Source organism: Merops nubicus, unplaced genomic scaffold (assembly GCF_000691845.1).
Source record: "Merops nubicus isolate BGI_N331 unplaced genomic scaffold, ASM69184v1 scaffold630, whole genome shotgun sequence".
NCBI lineage: Eukaryota > Metazoa > Chordata > Aves > Coraciiformes > Meropidae > Merops > Merops nubicus.
This window is the reverse complement of record NW_008584586.1, coordinates 1-16838: the sequence shown is the minus strand read 5'-3', so window position 1 is coordinate 16838 and position 16838 is coordinate 1. Positions and strand designations below refer to the sequence as shown.

Genomic DNA, 16838 nt, shown 5'->3' with positions numbered 1-16838 from the left:
GTAGTAAACCTTCCATAGAGAAAAACACTGGGAACAACTCTCCTTTGCTGCTCTGAGTGTATCATCCTAGTTTGTGGTGGAGGCTGTGTTCAGTTTGGATCCAGGACCAGCAAAGCTGTAAATATAGACACACTCAGGGCTGGGTGAGCCCAGTTGTGTCAGAGACCAGCAGGTCCTGTCCTGCAGTGGGGAGTTCCCCCTCGGTCTGTGTGACCCCCAGGTTAGCACCCAGCAAGCTCAGTGCTGCCACAGCCCAGCTGCACATCAGCCTGCCTTGCAAAGCTGTCGTTTCTGATGGCTGGGTAGAGCTTTCATGTACCAAAGTACCTAAACGTGGAGCTGGCAGCTGCAAAACAAGCTTCAAAAAGAAAGAGGAGAGAGCTCCCTTGGGCTGTTAAGAACAGTTCTGCTCTTGTGGGTGGCTGCTGTTGGAACAGAGATGTGACAAAGTTGTAAGAAATTCTACATCAGTCTCTGAAAATGTCAGTGCTGTTTGATGGCAGGCAGAAAAGCATGTTGACAGGAATTAGCAAAGCAAGACTTTAGCAATGCAAAATCTGGTAGAAATCTCTCCTTGGAAAAGATACTGGAGAACTCAGTAAATTACAGGGATGGGCAAAGCTGACAAACTCCCAGCATTTGTTCCAGGGGAGATCTTGGCCTTAGAAGGCTGGGAAGTGTGACTGGGTGTTGGGAGGAGAGCTCTCTAAAAACCACAGGTGGAAAAAATACACAAGAAACAGGAATGACCCATCCTTCCCAATACAGTAACTAAAATATCAAACTACTGAACAGAATATTTAAAGCAACAGAAAGTACTTTACTCAGTGTGTATCTCAACATTTGGATTCATGCTGTACCATGAAACCTGGAGCAGTTACACGTGGAGTTGCCTGGTCATACTTGGCAAAATGGAGGTAGTGAGTGTGCCCCTAGAAGGTTTAATCCTTCCTCCTGTCTGCAAAGCACACAGCAGGGTTACCTTTGAGGATTGCTCTTCCTGTTTGTTTTTTCTCAGTGTAATGTGGCAATATCATGCACAAACTTTCCTGAAGGTCTGTGAGGGTTGTTTTAGTGAAGAGTTAGAGACTCTGCCAAGACGTTTAGTTGCTGATAACTTTGTTCCCATTCCTATGGATGCAGGTTCCATTCTTTGCAGTGTTTCTGTTCTTAGCTTCTTTCCTAAGTGCAGCAAATAGATTTCTTTGTATAAGTGCCTATGGGAAGATTTCCAAAAGTGCTTGGGGACCTCCTGAGAGTCGCAGGGGGGCAGGTGCCCAGCTCCACCCCAGTGCTTTTGAAAGACCCTCCCTGCGTGTCGTTGGCTCAGTTTAGAGAAGTGTCCTTCAGGCTCTGTGCAGAGGGGCTGTGCAATCCCCTGCCATTGTTGCTCTAGATGAATTCCTATTTATTTTTGTAGCACAGAAAGGAAGACAAATGGATCAGCAGCCTTCCAGCTGAGGGCCAGACCAAACCCATTCCCTGCCTGGGTAACAGCAGTTTCCCCTGAGTCAAGCAAAGCCCCAGTGGAGATCATCCCCCAGCAATGCTGACATTCACTCCCAGGCCCTGGGGATTGGTTTTGGTGTGTATTTTTACAGCAGTGTAAGTTTTAAGTGAACCTAAAAGGAAGTTTGTAAGTGTTGGTATTGAGTTGGAATTGGAGTTCCCACCCACTCTGCTCTGAGGACCTGATGTGTGCGTGTTGAGCGCTGCCCTGCAGGACTCTGTCAAGGCACCATCAGCTGCTGAGCTGCCATCGATGGCACCATGGGATCTGACAGCCAAGTACCACGTCCCTCACACCCAGCCCCTCCAGTGTCTGCCCCTGAGCCCAGGCTGAGCTGGGCCTCCTGCAGCATTCGGCCAGTTACTGAAGCACTGATGGCAGGCACTGAACTGCAGCCAGCCATTGCCTGAGGGCTGGAGACTCCCCCTGCCTTGGGAGCTGCTTGGGACTCTGGGCAATCAGCTGGACCTTCCACATGGGATGGAGGTAGCCAGCTTCCATCCTTTCCGTGCGGTGTTTACCACTCCAGAAAGCCCACTGTAGTTTATTGGCTTTCCCAACTAATTACAGATGAATTTGGGGTGGGTTTTTAGTGAAATGGGTTCCACTGGAACACTAAATCCAATTGAAAAAGTACACATGTGCTTTTCCTCCTCCTCTTGTGGTCACCTACTTCAGGTACAATGTCTAGTTCTGTCTTACTCTAGGTATACTGAAGTGTTACCTGTGGTGTGTATGACCTACAGATGTATGGTTTCTGTATTAAAGTATAAATTATATGCATCTTGTTTGGCTCTTCTAAAAATTGTTTCAAGTGTGGAGTAGAAGAATGAGCAGCAGATAGTAACATTCTGTGCAAAACCTTCTAGCAATCTACCACGTGTGCTGAGAGGACCTCAGTTTACCAGCTCCTGGCAGTGAGGTTCTGAAAGCAGCACAACTGGGGTGTGAGACAACAGGAACCTCCAGACTCTGCAGCATCTGTGACAGGCCCCAGGGCTGAGTTTGGTGAGTGTGCTGTGGAAGGTGCTCTCCACTTCTGCCTCTGGAAGAAAACAGCTTTGGAGCAGGTCTGGCTTTTATTTCTGTGTTCAGTGTTGGAAGTATTCTAAGGGAAAGGCCTTAGAGTTTGAACAGGGTGGAAGTGAGTGGAATTACTGAAGGGATAACTGGAACTTGTCCTCACAAGTGGAGCTGTCACAAAAGTGAAGCAATGAAATAACTTTCATAGACCTGGAAAAAATGAAGGGTTGTAGCTTTGCCTCCAGTGCCACTTGCTCACTGGTTGTTATCCCTTTAAAAGTAGAAAGAGGAAAAGCAGTTGATTCTAAAATCAGCTTCAAGTCTGAGAAAAAATCCACCCCATCCCAGTGTGTAAAAACACCAGAGAGTAGCAAAATTTTGTTTACTAAGAGGATTTTATTTACACAACACAATGCAAAGATCATTCCATAAAAAGTTGGCTCCCCCAGCAACACACACAACTACACCTGCCAAATTTTACAGTGCAAATTTAGTAACAGCTTTTAAATATTTACAGAACACTTTTTCAACTGAAAAGGTTAAGGCAGAGTCAGGGCACAGTGATAAGAAACACTTAGTGCAGATTTGTGCGAGGCGTGATAGGGATGAACTGGCAGCAGAACTCATGGTCAGATCTGTTGGAAATTCAGCTTGGAATGACTCCTGGAAGTCCAGCAACTGCTTGCAGCTTGGAAAAAAAAAAGAGCTAATAGATACAGACAACCTCCACACACAAGCCAGCAGCTAAGAGAAATGTTTGGCTAACAGGGGAGCTGGAACAGGCACAGAAAACCCTGAATCTGTTAGCAGTGAAGGATCCTGCAGAGGAGACACTGTCCTTTCCTTCCTGGTGTTGGACTCTTCCAGTTGTTCACCTACAACACAACTGGGATACACAACCTAACCACTGGAGAGGGGTGTTCAAAGGACTGTGCTCAGATGTCCAACTTGTGAAAGACAACAGGAGTGAGGCACCCAACTGCTCCCCCTGCCTTTGGAAAACTTCTCCTTGAACTCGGACAGGGACCAGGCTGAGGCTTCAGGAGAGTTTAAAACACATGCACTAAAAATGCACCATTCATAGTCCTGTATGGGGTTCTCCTCACAGCAAGTCATCACAACTTGTAACTGTTCAGCTTCTTCATCTTTGGTACTCATAAAAATGCCAGTCCCTTTCAGTAAAAGGCTAATCATGCAGCTGCTATCCCAAAATCTTTTATTCCTAATCCACAGCAGCTTTGAAGGACTTGGGTTTTTTTTCCTTATTTTAAGGCAGTAAAACTACACTGTTAGAATTTTTAAAATGTTTTGTTATTAGTACCTCTTAACTTTCCAATTGTTTTGTAAGGCAAGATTTTCAAGGGGCTAGAAAAAAAACTGGATAAGGAACCAGAGGAATTTGAGAAGTTGGTCTCAGTCCTTCATAAAAAGGGAGCAGAAGGTGGCATTAGTGACTAGCTGATAAAAAGCCTGACCCTGTAAATCACTACTTCAGTTAGCCCTTGTTCACTGGAGTGAGCCATTCTGACTACAGGGATCCTGGTACTTCTACTTAAGGCTGGGTTTGCATTTCAGCTTTGTAGGATCCAAGTGGTGTCTAAACTGCTTATGGCAATTCATTGAGCTCCTAAAAAAGCAGGAGTGGGGTTTAAGGAGAGGGTGCTAAGGAGTCATCACCTGGTTTTAGCTATATAGGGTATTTTCAGTCCCTCACTCAGTCCATGATGGCACTCAATTCAAAAGACATCTAGGTAAAAATTCCCTAAAAGCACCTATTAAAAAAAATATTAAACTACAAACCCATTTTCTTTCCTAATCTAGGAAGTTAGGACTAAATCTTAACTGCAAGCCTTCCTTTTACTTTGAAACACTGCTCTAGCTTGGGTCCTAAGCAGCTGCTCAGGTTTTTTGTCTGTGCTGTGTAGTTAGTGTTCAGCACCAATAAAAGTTTGCAAGAATCCAAGACAGTTCAAATCAACACAGACTTTTAGAAACCTCATTATGTAATTTTTAAAAAAAATCTAATTGCAAACTGAAGACTGGAACCAGGCAGACCCAAAGGTTAATGCCACCTGCCCCTGGCAGTGCAGAGTTCACTCCCAAATGGGCCAAGTGGAGCTCATGATTATAAAAAGGAATCAGTAAAAGCTCAACTGAGGCAGAATCCTCCCTCCCAACAAGCAGTTGTGTTCTGAGAGACACCCAGGCAAAGAAAGGCACTTGGGGGCTCTCCTGGAGAGCAACCTGATCAGAACTGAAGGTACTTCTATAAATTACACTAGGCAATAATCAGAGAGTGGACATGATGGGTTCCACTGCCCCAAAAGTGACCCCATGAGGCACTGTCTCTTTGGAAGACTACAGGGACAGATGGTTTCAGCCGTGACAGCAAGAGGAGCTCCAAAAGGAAAGCCAGGGAGGCCTCCATCAGCAAGGATCATGAAAGAATCTGATCCTGTTCTGCTCAAAACCAAGAGCAAAAAGGCTCCAAAAGGTCTTTTTTGTCTCTAAACCCATGAAGATGCAGCAGATCTTGAAAGTGGCCAAAAGATGGCAGCAGCAGGACCAGGAAGCCTCGTGGCTGACCCAGCTGTACACAAGATGCTCACCAAGGATCAGGTTAAATGAATTTCCCTCCCTCTCTGCTCTAATTGCAGATCCACTTGTGTTACCTGCTGTAGTTTTTATTGTCTGCATTGTTTGTAGATCCATCCTTTCATACAGCAACTGAAAACTGTTGGTGCCTGGAGGAGGAAGACCCCATTTCTCCTATCACTGTCTAGAAAAGGAAAAAAAAGTGTTGCACAATTTTTTAATTTAGAAAAAAAATAAACACATTAAATGGCTTGAGGGTCACTGTCTTAGTACCAAAAGTAAAGTGCACCACAACTGGAGGCCACTGTGACAGAGGCAAGAAATGCTATTGAAGAGGCTTCCAAGTAGCATTATAAAAAACAGCTCTACAAACTAAGGTTAAGGCAATACAAGTTGTGTCCTTCCACTAGATAGTTCCTGGAGAGTTGTCTGTCTCAGGCTTCGATTATTGCTTTGTTTCTTCTGTCCTGGAGTCCTTAGCCACTGGGAAAACAGTGCTGGCAGAATTGGCAGATTGAGTTTGTCACAACACAGGACTGGCAACAGTCCAGAGCAGTCCCTACAGACACCACGTGCTTTGGAACATCAAAGTGAAGGCCTCCCAATGGACTGGACAGGCTGGCAAAGGATTTCTACACACAACTGAAACTCCTGCTCCTGAAGCAGCCAAACGTGCTTGCAGCAGAGATGATGCAAATATTTTGTGGACTTTTTCAATGGCGCAGAAAGAAAAAAAAATCCTTAGTAACAACCAGGGTGTGTAACAAAACAGAGTCCTGAAGTCTCCTCCAGGAGCTGATAGCCCTCAAGTTTTCTTAAAAAAAAAAAAAAAAGTTCTTTTATGGGTATAAACCCAAAGTACAGGAACAGAATTCCATGGCTCAGAAGTTGCCCCGGGTAGGGATTCATTACTTTGCTGCTTTCATGTAGGATGGTATTGCTCCCCGGGCTGTCAGGCCTTCAAAACGCTTGTAGGTGTAATTGATAAAAACCCAGTCCTTGTTCTTGTAGTCAGTCTCTGGATGGTTGCTTGTTGCCACTGACAAGACAGAGAAAAAATATAAAATTAGCCTTTGAAGACTCCAAAGTTTATTTTCATACAAGACACGGGCCGTGGAGAAGGGGAGAACACTTCTAAAGAAATGCCATAAATCTAGGCATGTGGTTTCCTTCTTCTACACAAGGATCCTTTAGAGATTTACACCAAAATGTATCATCCTGTTCTGTCCCACCCTCTCCCTGCTAAGTGTTAGCAAGAATCAGCCAGTGCCAAGGGGAACTCGCAGCCCTGGGCTCAGAGGTCCCACTGAGATCAGAACTTGCTGGGAGCTCTCCTGCCTCAGAGATGCCCTTTCTCAGGTGACTCCAGCATCACCCACCAGCCTGCACCCCACCTCCTGAAACCCAAAGTACAGCCTGCAAACCAACAGCACTACAAGACTCAGCTAACAAATTGATCATGATTAAAAAAAACCCTCTTGCATCAAGTAAAATCCTTGCTCTGGTTAACAGGAAAGTGACATTATTCCACTGGAGAAGAGGGAGGATTGTTCATGTGCAGGATCAAAGTATTTACCTGTTGGTTTAAGGATATCGGATTCTGGAAATTCATCAAAGTTTGAGGTATCATCAATGCTTTTAATTTCTATTGAAATTGCAGCAGGTCTCTCTCTGCCAAGAAGAGCAGTTTCAGCATTAGGATAGCAAAGGCAGAGGACAGCAGGATTCAGCCACTTCCCACTTCTTAACAGAATCAAAGGCTGAAGGTACCCAAACCTTAGCAAGCTTCAGCTAAGGAAGAAAACGCTCTCACCCCCACCTAGGTATGCCAAGGACCAGCCAAGCTCCTCCCTTCTGTTGAACAGGACCACAGAGCAGAGCAGCTCACTTTTCTGCAGAGCATCTTACCTGATGTGCTCCCAATCAACCCCTTCAAAGAACAGGTTACTCTTTATTTCCTCCACACCAGATGCACCAATTCTGTGCTCCCACTCACAGCAAAATCTGGGATGGAAGGAAGAATGAAAATGAAGGAGGGATGAACAGGAAAGCGTTCCATCCAGAGATGGAAGGGCTTTCTGAACTGATGCCACTACAGTTTCTCAACATATAAATGGAGAAGGTTAAACACTCCCTCTGCAAAACCAACACACAAAGTTATGCTTGGGAACATCATGTCATATGCTACAGTTAAGATGTGACATTCTTCCACAACAGAATAACGTGTCCTTTCTATTTCAGGACCAACATAGAGCAGGAGAACATATAAAGCCTACAAAAATGGACATTTATATTTCTGTCCTGAGAATAGAGAAGAGTCAGTATGCACTGGGATTCTTCTGTGTGCTCCAGTGCATACACCATCAACACCACTGTAGGAAGCTAGCTCTGGCAAAAAGGTAAAAGTCGCTTCCACCAGAAGCTCACAGACAAAATGAAGAGCAGAAACATTTGTATTTTGCCAGACTAGCAGCCCCTTTTTAGCACAGTTCAGCTGGGGCTCCACTAAAAGACCTCAGACAAATGTATTTGACAAAGGAGTTCAACATTTGATGCATGTGCATAACAGAATATGGAGCTCTCAAAAGCATCAGTTTTTTTTCATGGGAAGCAAGCTATGAGAGATACATAGTACAGGTTGCAAGACAAGGAAATTAGTGCTGTATTAATTGGCAAACCATATGGCTGGTACCTTAAAATAAGATCCTTTGCTTTATCAGATATTGGAACTTCTGGAGGAAATGTCAGAGTCTCTTTCCAATTCATTACTTTCTTATATGTTTCTTGAGGAGTCTCGGAACAGAACGGTGGATAACCTTTAAAGAAAGAAAAATACAACCTTGTATAAAGCAAAAACAGTTCCTGTAGTGACCAAAATCTACAATGCACCAGCACAAACCTCACAAACCATGCAAGGAGCAGGAGCTTTGAGAACCTGACCCCAAACACATCAGTGCAGCTGATGTCCCACACCACAATTCCTGCTCGGGCACTGCCGGTCTCTTACCGATCAACATCTCGTACATGATGACCCCAAGTGACCACCAGTCACAGAGTTTGTTGTATCCAGTCTGCATGAAAACTTCAGGGGCAATGTAGTCTGGAGTGCCCACAGTAGAAAAAGCCTGGAACAAACACCACCAGTTATGTATCTTGAGAGAAAATGGGCTGACATGGAAGCAGGAACTTATGCAACAGTGGTTATTTTGAGGAACACACCAGATTGTCTCTAAGGTCCTTTAGCAAAGTTGTTTAAAGCCTTTCAAGATATAAAATCATGGGATCACAGGATCATTTTGGTTGGAAGACAGCTTTAAGATCATGGAGTCCAACCCTTCCCCAGCACTGCCAGGTCCCCACTGCCCCGTGTCCCTCACCCCACATCTCCACGGCTTGGGAACCCCTCCAGGGGTGGGGACTCCACCACTGCCCTGGGCAGCCTGGCACAGCCCTGGGCAACCCTCCAGGGCAAGAAATTGTTCCTCAGGGACAACTGAAACCTCCCCTGGGGCAACTTGAGGCTGTTTCCTCTTGTCCTGTCACTTTTTCCTTGGGAGAAGGGACCAACCTCCAACCTCCTGTCAGGGAGTTGTCAGAGCAAGATGGTAGAAACTAGGTATAGGCAGAAACAAAATCAACATGTTCATGTGAATGAGTCTTAAACTACCATCAGGGAAGTGGGGAAAGGCACCACTGTCTACATATACCTTGCAGTGGGTTATTAGCCCTTTGTTATACTGGAAGTGGCAAGAACTGGTTTTTAGCTGGGAGGCATCATATATCCATGTAAATAGTTCTGGCAGTGCTATGTCAGGCACATATGTCACCAGCTGTTCAGCAGATGGGTGAAGGACAAACTAGAGTCATTCCTCTTTTTAAAACCAAAAGCATGAATCTTCTTTTCAGCATTGCTCAAGCTCTGAAGTGGGTTCAGGGCTGTTGTTTAAATACAGGAGGTGTTCCCAGCAGGTGAATTGTACTCACCAACTGCCGTCGGTTTCTCTTCCAAGTCTCTGCTTTCCTCTTGGAATTCATGTTCTGGAAAGCTAAAGGAGATTGGAATTTATGTGACTGAATCCTACTAACTCCATGATCAAAGTTATTCCCCTTGAGAAAACAACTGAATATTCAAAGAGACTGCATGCTCACTTCTTAATTTGAATGACACTTGAGACACAGCATCTCCCAAGTCACACTGAGCTTTCAGTCTAGGTTTTCACACATGCAAAGGAGGTCTAGCAGAGTCTATTTCAATTACAAACTTCTAGAAATGGCTTTGTACATTAAAGTAACCAAAATGATTTTTATAAAGCTGTTCTACAGAAAATCCACATTACACCTCAAGATGCCACACTGATTCCCAGGGTGGCCTTACAGCCTCACCTGGAAACAAGTGGTGTTTCCAAGAGCAAGGACACAGAGACCTTTCTGAGCACAAGTAACTTACTGAAGTCACTAGGAAGACTGTGGTTCAAGTTTCTGTAAAATTCTGTTCTGTGGGCTTTCTTTAGTCCAGTACACAAACCAAAATCTGAGAGTTTCACGTGACCCTAGAAACAGCAAAAGAAAAACCAAAAACCACAAAACCAGTATGAGAAATTATCACAGCAAGTGAACTTTTCTACCTCTTCCCCCCTGTTTATTTTATAGAATAAATCAAGGCACTTTTCCATTCCTTGTTTTAACCTAGGACTGGATGTGTACAGAGACAAGCTGTCAACACTGTCACTACCACACAGAGAAAGCCCAGGAACGAGTTACTTGGGAACCCTCTGCTCTTGCAAGCTCCTCACAGCTTCAGACTGAAAGAAAACGTCTCCAGAGGGAGCTGTAGGCCCTGGATTGTGTGTTGACCACAACAGATAAGAAGAAACACTTCAAATTCAGTGACTGGATCTGTCCTAGTGCTTGGGTAACATGTGACACAAAATCTTTAGATTCTGTCGGTATTTAGATATTCAATGTCTAAATATTTTAGGTATCTAAAATATACATCCTTTTCAAAGTCCTGAATTTATCTCCATCTAGACTTAGACCTATGAATCCCATCAGTAATTCCAACAGTGCATTATCAGCTGATAGTGGTAATGTGTAATTATTTACTGTCAGCCAGTTTTTCCCAAACAAGTGAAATTTTAAGCAAACTTGTTGTGAGCAATAGGATAGAAAAACAACCAAGCTTTTTGCAAACTGCCTGCAATGACCATCTAGAAGCAGACAGGTAGCCTGGCCAGCCTTCAGGAATCCACCCTGCATTCCTGAAATCCATCACATCTCTCTTTTCAGTCTAATACAACAGCAGCATCCTTTGCACTCGCTCTAACCTGCTCCCCGATCCTTCACAGGCGTGAGCGTCACAGACACAAGACCAAAAGGAAACATCTTTGACTAAGAAAGAACTGAAACTGTGTTTTAAATTGCAGCTAAAATCACCAAAAATAGCTTAAACAAAAGTCAGAGGAGAGTTCATAGGTGAGGTGTGAGTTCAGCTGGTGGTGGAGGCAAGGTCTGGCTTGGCTTGATTTGGTTTTTCCCCAGCACTATGCTCTCAAAGCCAGGAGGAACAGAGCTAAGAAAGAAGCACCATCTTCTTTCACAATTTTTAACACTAGTTCAGGTCATTATAAAAAAAATCACAAGGCCTGTTTACAACTGCCTGGGCACTGGTTAGCCCTTACCTTGCTGTCCAGAAGAAGGTTGTCTGGTTTTATGTCGCGATGGATGAAGCCCAGCTGATGAATAGAGTCAATGGCTAGCACGGTCTCAGCAATATAGAACTGAGTCTCTTCTTCTGTCAGGGTGTCCTTTTTCATCAACAGTGTCATCATATCACCTAAAACCCACACACAAAGATAAACATGAGAACACACAAACTCCACTCATTTCAGACATTTACCATGAAAAGGACTGAGCTATTTAAAACCTCAGGAAATCCAAACTGATTTCATAGAAAGTGACACAGCTCCCCAGCACCTCTGTGACAGCCTTTTGTGTCCTCCCTTGTATCACTGTACGTGGAAAGGTTTGTGCTGTAGCTGCATTAAACATTCTGAGGCAGCTGAACGGTCCCTTCAACAAGAGCCAGCCACACACTGCCACTCCTGAGTGCACATCTGAATCACAGAGCCAAATACAGACTCTCAGCTGCAGAGCTGTTTAAAAACCAGATTGCATTTGTGCAGTGTCATTTTAAAAGCATTCTTGTGGTTTCCTTAGTCACATATATTACAGCAGAACTTTCTTCTCGAGTGAACTGCGGCAGCGTTATCGTTCGAGGACAAAGATCATCATCCTCTGAAAAAAGGACCTTAAAAATCCTGCTGCAAGCCAGGTAAAAGTGAAAGGTTAGAAAATCAAGAGCTCACACATTTCCTCACAAAGTCACGTCTAGTACATGAGGTGGACTGGAGCTGTTCAAAAAAAACATGTAGATGTGGTACTTCAGGACATGGTTTAGTGGTCATGGGAGTGTTGGGTTGATGGCTGGACTTGCTCTTAGAGGTCTTTCCAACCTCAAAGATTCTATGATAACCACCACGTACACTCTTGTCCCAGACTCCATTTGTAATGATGAAGTTAGAAATCCAGAAAGAAAAGGAAAGCAGCCTTTTGATTTCAGGCAGTTACCTCCAGGCAGGAACTCCATGATAAGGTAGAGGTTCAGCTTGTCCTGAAAACTGTAGAACATTTTCACCACCCACAAACTGTCTGCCTCCACTAGAATGTCCCTCTCTGCACGAATATGGCCAACCTGGAGAGACACATATGTATGAGATTAATTACATTGATTTCACAGGCAATTCAACTCTCACATTGAAAAGCATCAAACACTGAAAAGAGCAGTCAAACTTCTGCACGAGGGCAGATACACCATCAAAACTTCAGCAGTCACACCCCTCAATAAATTCAGCTAAGAAAAAAGACTAAGATGTTCAAAAAAATCAAATTATAAGGAATGCTTTGATAAAATAGAAGAGAAAAAAAAGACTTGAAAATCCCAGTGAAAGACAGGTCCTTAGGAATTCATATGAAATTTTTCTGACTTATTTCGTCCATTCCAAAAATGGGGAACCCCCCAAACAAAGAATTTTTTAGCTAGTAAACTAGTCCACAGGTGCCTGTTACTCCTCTCTACACATCACAGTGACCTCTCAAAGCCATCTAAACCACAGATGGCAGCATTGCTACTCTAGGTGGATATTCACCTGCTCTTTTTCAAGCATATCAGCTTTACGTAGTATTTTCATGGCATAAACATGCCCCGTGTCTTTCTTCTGGACAAGTCTCACCTAGGAAGGACACAAAAAAGTGAGTCAAATAAAGCATTAGCCCCACAACTCTTGACAAATTTGGGTATCAAGCCCTTGGCTTCCACTTAATGAAATCCTATCAGCTTATGAAACAAAAGGCATTGCATAGCACACAGTAAAAGAATGAGCAAAACCTGGTTACCAAGACATTACAATTGAAGGATGCTACCAAATGTGTGTTTTGCTTGCCTGTCAAGGCCTTTTCCAGTGTTCATGATCCCTTAAAGCACATCATGGTTTTCAACCAGCATTTATTAGGCATAAAGACAGATGCACATGACTGTTAAGCTAAAAATCAGTCTGTTGTTGTTACAACCTTTATCCTTCACTTGTGTAAACTACACAGCTCTTTAACCAGTGACATTTAAAAATACCTGTAGTCATCTTCTCTGGACCCACCTCTCCAAATGCTCCTCTGCCTATGACTTTTAAGGACTCAAAGTCTTCCAAACCAAGCCTTGTCCTCTTGAGGCGAAGAAACTCTGTTTCCTTTTGTGCATGTGCTGACCTCCTGATCCTCTTCTAGAATTTAGGAAAAGAAAAACCACAGTGAGGATTCCATGCAGAGATCCCAGCATTTCAAGATCTCCTTTTAAAAAAGAAGATAATTTGTGTTTAATCATGAAGGTAGTTTTCCCACGTTCATTACCTCTTCATCTTTTAAGCCTTCTTCTTCCATCATTTGTTCGAGCTTCTTTTGTCTATAGCAGAGACAAATTAGACAAATAAAGGTTGAATTGTTAATGCTGTTTCTTAATCACATGCACATACCTGACACCTCTGGGAGAGGAGGATGTAACCCAGCAGGTAACAAGTGTAAATGATATAGAAGAGAGACTCAGACAAGAGATTCATTGTGAAGAATCAAATATTACAGCTTTACCATTCCAGCCTTGTCCTCTCCCAGTTTGACACACTAAACCTGCCCCAAGTTTCACACCTTACTCAAGCATAAGTTTTTGTTGCATGTGAAGGTAGATTGAGGAGATCTGGGTTCCACTCTTGTCTCTCTGACAGCTGAGCAAGTCACTTAAGGCCAGAGCCACAATAAATATTTAAACACCAAAGTGTCACTTATTCCAGGCAGAATTGGCTATTTTAACACCTCTGGGGTGTAATTCCTCTGCACCTCAAACTCAGCATATGCAAAACGACAAAAGTTACTTTTTACTTCCTGATGCTTGAGATACTTAAAATATTTGGGAAGAGGAAACATGTCTGTACACATTCTCCCCCTTAAAGAATCAGAAATATTTACAGCCTTAGTAGAAAATGATTATTTGGGCAAAAAGAAAGCAAGACTTCAGAGGGAAGAATGGCTTCAGGGGACATCTGTGATCATCACCCTCTGGGCATGTTTTCCCCAACACTGACCACATTAATAGCTGGTTGAACTGGGACAGGGGTTCTTGAGGCTTTTTTTCCTCTCCAGGTGTGTTTTATTGGTATAACATTATAAAATTATAAATGAACTAAAAAATTCCTTCTCTTTATGCAAGTCATTCTTTGCAAGATCCTCTTCCTGTGCCACTACACAGCTGTTGCACTGTGATAATATTTTGGGTTATCACTGCCACAATCGGGCCCCTTTAAGTGGCTTTGCCCTTATTTAAGTGCCCAGCAAGCCCTGTCTGGTCCTCTCTTTTCACACTCAAAGCAGCAAATCCAGTAGAAAAATACAAGTGCTGCCAGGCACAGAATGACACAGCTCAGCATGACCCAGAGATGCTGAAACTCCCCCAAATATCCTGTCTGCACTTCAGTGTACACTTTGTCAACACCACTGAAAGTCCCCACTGCACATCCACAGAAACATCTATTCTTAAAAAAAACCCACGTAACTTGTGGAGTCCAGTATGTTTGTTCAGACAAAGTCTTGATCTTAAACAGAAAAAAAACTGTCATTGAGGTTTGGGGAGTCAACAAAAGCACTCACAATAAAAAGCAAGAGCTGTGCAAAGAAAAAGAAAGGAACTAAGTCAGTGATATTTTCTCTTTGGAGCAGACCTCAATCTCTCCGTACTAATTTGAAGCTTTGAAGAAAATAAGTCTGCAAGTCAGTATTTATTTCTAAATTGCTTCCTCATTTCCACAGCTGGTGCAGTTAGCAGCATTCCTCTCAGATCCAGGCAGGGCTTTGGCAGCAGGTCTGAACCATTCTGAAAATTCTGATTACAGACTACACAGCAAGCTGGGAGAACATCACAAGTCCCAGAGCTACAGCTCGAGGGTACTCAGCAAAGGAGAGAGTTCAGCCAGAGGAATGGCAGATTAATACTTCTCAGTTACATCGCCTGTTATATTTTGACTGAGATAACTGAAGAGAGGCCATAGGTTCAACTCAACCACAGGCAAGTAAGTGACATCCCTCAGTGTCTTTGAAAAGATCATCTTCCTTCATCAGCTGACTCAATCACACGTTATAATCCAAACTGAGGCTCTAGAATGAGTTTTAAATATTACTTCACAATGTAAAACAGGGAGAGGCAACTGAACAGACACGGGCAGGATACACATTTGTAAACGTTGGCTTTCTACTTCAGAATTGTACTTGAATGATCCCAAGCATGTCCCAAGGTTAGTTTCTACTCAGTCACATAATCAAATGCAGGGTTTTTTTTAAAATTTGGGAAGAGTCACCTCACTTCTGCATTTGCAAAAGCATTTCAGGAGGAACTCAACAAGTTCCAGCCTAAACTCCTGTGGCGTTCAGAAGCCCAGCAGCTGCCTCTGGATGCTCGTGCCAAGCTTAGGTACCCGCTCAGCAACAAAGGTCTGTTTTTCCTTTGGCTCCAGCAACCTAAATGCAATTAACAGACACGTTTGGCTCTTTCCAGCTTGGAAAGAAAGCAAGGGGATTTTTTACCTCATCTCCCTCTCCTCGTGCTGCGCGATGAGGTTGCTGTAGAAGTTCTCCAAGGTCACCTTCGTCATCGTCACTCGCTCCTTGGTGTGGTTGCTCATGGACGAGCATGGCGTGGGGCCTGTCATTGCCATGGCTGTTAGGAGAGCAAAAGGGAGGCAACATTTAACCCTCTACATGACAAACAACCTCCCAAGAAGAGCTGCGATCAACTAAGTGCCGTGGAATCACAGCAAAGGTTTTAACAACTGCCAACAGCCCAGAGAAACTAAGACGAAGCAGGGAAAAGTCTTACAAAATAAAAGGTGCCCGTCAAGCTTCCTGTTTTGAACATTTTTGATCTGAAAATAAGGGGGAAGGAAACTTAAGAAACATGGTGCCTCAAAACCACAATTTCAGGCAGTCTTGCAAGTGTTTATTTCTCCCAATATATCCTTTCTTCAATAAATGTTAAAAAATCAGAACTATAACACTATTAATATATCATCTAGAAGTTCCTCCTCCTTGCAGAAATAACTCCATCTGTTGCCTGCTGTCTCCTCTGCTCTGAAATCTATTAAAATCTGATAACAGGGCAAGTGAGGAAGGAGAAAAAAGGTATTTAGTGGATTTAAAGCACTTTTACAAGATGCTTTCACACAGAAATCTGGCAAAATCCAGATGACCACATTGGAATGAATTGTAGTTTAAACAAAAAAAACAACCCTAGTGTAAGTATCCTCCATTTACACACTGGGTTTTAAGAACTCACTGTATCAGAGTACATCACTTCCAACTGGCAACACCACTTCAGTGTATAGGACAACACAGCTCAGTTGGCTAAAATGCCTTAAAATTGAAGGATTTCAAGTGTAGAAGCACCTCTTGGTCACAGTTCTGGTCACAAGGTAGCTGGTAGCAAGGTGGCTGAGTTTCACAACTCCCACTGGGAATTGCAGCCAAGTACAGGTTAGACACACACTTCTTGTTTTTACAACGCCTGGGCGCGGGCAACAGTTTATGAGTTATTCTTCCCTGTTTACTCTTTTCAGATCTTTACAAGGCATCACGTCTGTGCCTTTGCAAATCCTGTCCTTTGCAGACACCAGCTGCTCTGTTTGCTGCATTTTCAGCTCGTTCCTGGCCAAGGTAACAGCGAGGGGGCTGCTGAGAACCCCCTGCCTGATGGTTTTTGAGATGGGACTAGGAGTTTATGGGGGAGAAGCTCGGAGGGACACCCACTTTACATCCCTGCATGCTACGAGCAGGTAGGTGTGAAAGCCCTGCCCCTGGTTTCCACTTCCTAGAAAACAGAATACGGAAATTATCCGACAGGAACAGGTTATCAGGGGGTGAGTAAAAACCAAAAATAAGAAGGGGAAGGAAAGAGAAGGGAAGGGGCTGGAGGCAGCGGTGCCAAACCACCTGTTGGTGCCCTCGCTGCAGGGGCTGGTGCTCAGAGCCGACACCCGGCACGGCGATGGGACGGGGACCGGGCAGGATGCTCCCGGCACCGCGGCTCGGCCAGAGCCCGTGCGGGGCTCGGCAGCCCCCCGGG

At 43.9% G+C, this 16838-nt stretch overlaps 1 protein-coding gene across 1 annotated transcript; it reads right to left on the bottom strand.

Moving 5' to 3' along the window:
• Positions 1 to 5838: 5838 nt before the first annotated feature.
• Positions 5839 to 15435, bottom strand: STK38 (serine/threonine kinase 38). Its single transcript, XM_008944502.1, has 13 exons — positions 15305 to 15435; positions 13088 to 13139; positions 12838 to 12960; positions 12334 to 12417; positions 11756 to 11879; positions 10807 to 10961; positions 9576 to 9678; positions 9113 to 9174; positions 8136 to 8253; positions 7821 to 7944; positions 7037 to 7132; positions 6705 to 6799; positions 5839 to 6167 (listed from the first exon to the last, which is right to left on the bottom strand). The coding sequence occupies exons 1-13, from the start codon at positions 15433 to 15435 to the stop codon at positions 6037 to 6039; spliced, it is 1398 nt and encodes a 465-aa protein (XP_008942750.1). The 3' UTR covers positions 5839 to 6036.
• Between the last annotated feature and the right edge of the window lie 1403 nt (positions 15436 to 16838).

Bases quoted from the DNA above. Each gene is read 5' to 3' on its own strand.
- STK38 (XM_008944502.1), bottom strand. From the start codon at position 15,435: ATGGCAATGACAGGCCCCACGCCATGCTCGTCCATGAGCAACCACACC. The intron at 9,175-9,575 runs GTAAGTTACTTG...AATCTCCTTTAG, and splicing joins CAGTCTTCCTAGTGACTTCA to CTTTCCAGAACATGAATTCC. The intron at 8,254-9,112 runs GTGAGTACAATT...TGTTTGTTCCAG, and splicing joins AGAGAAACCGACGGCAGTTG to GCTTTTTCTACTGTGGGCAC.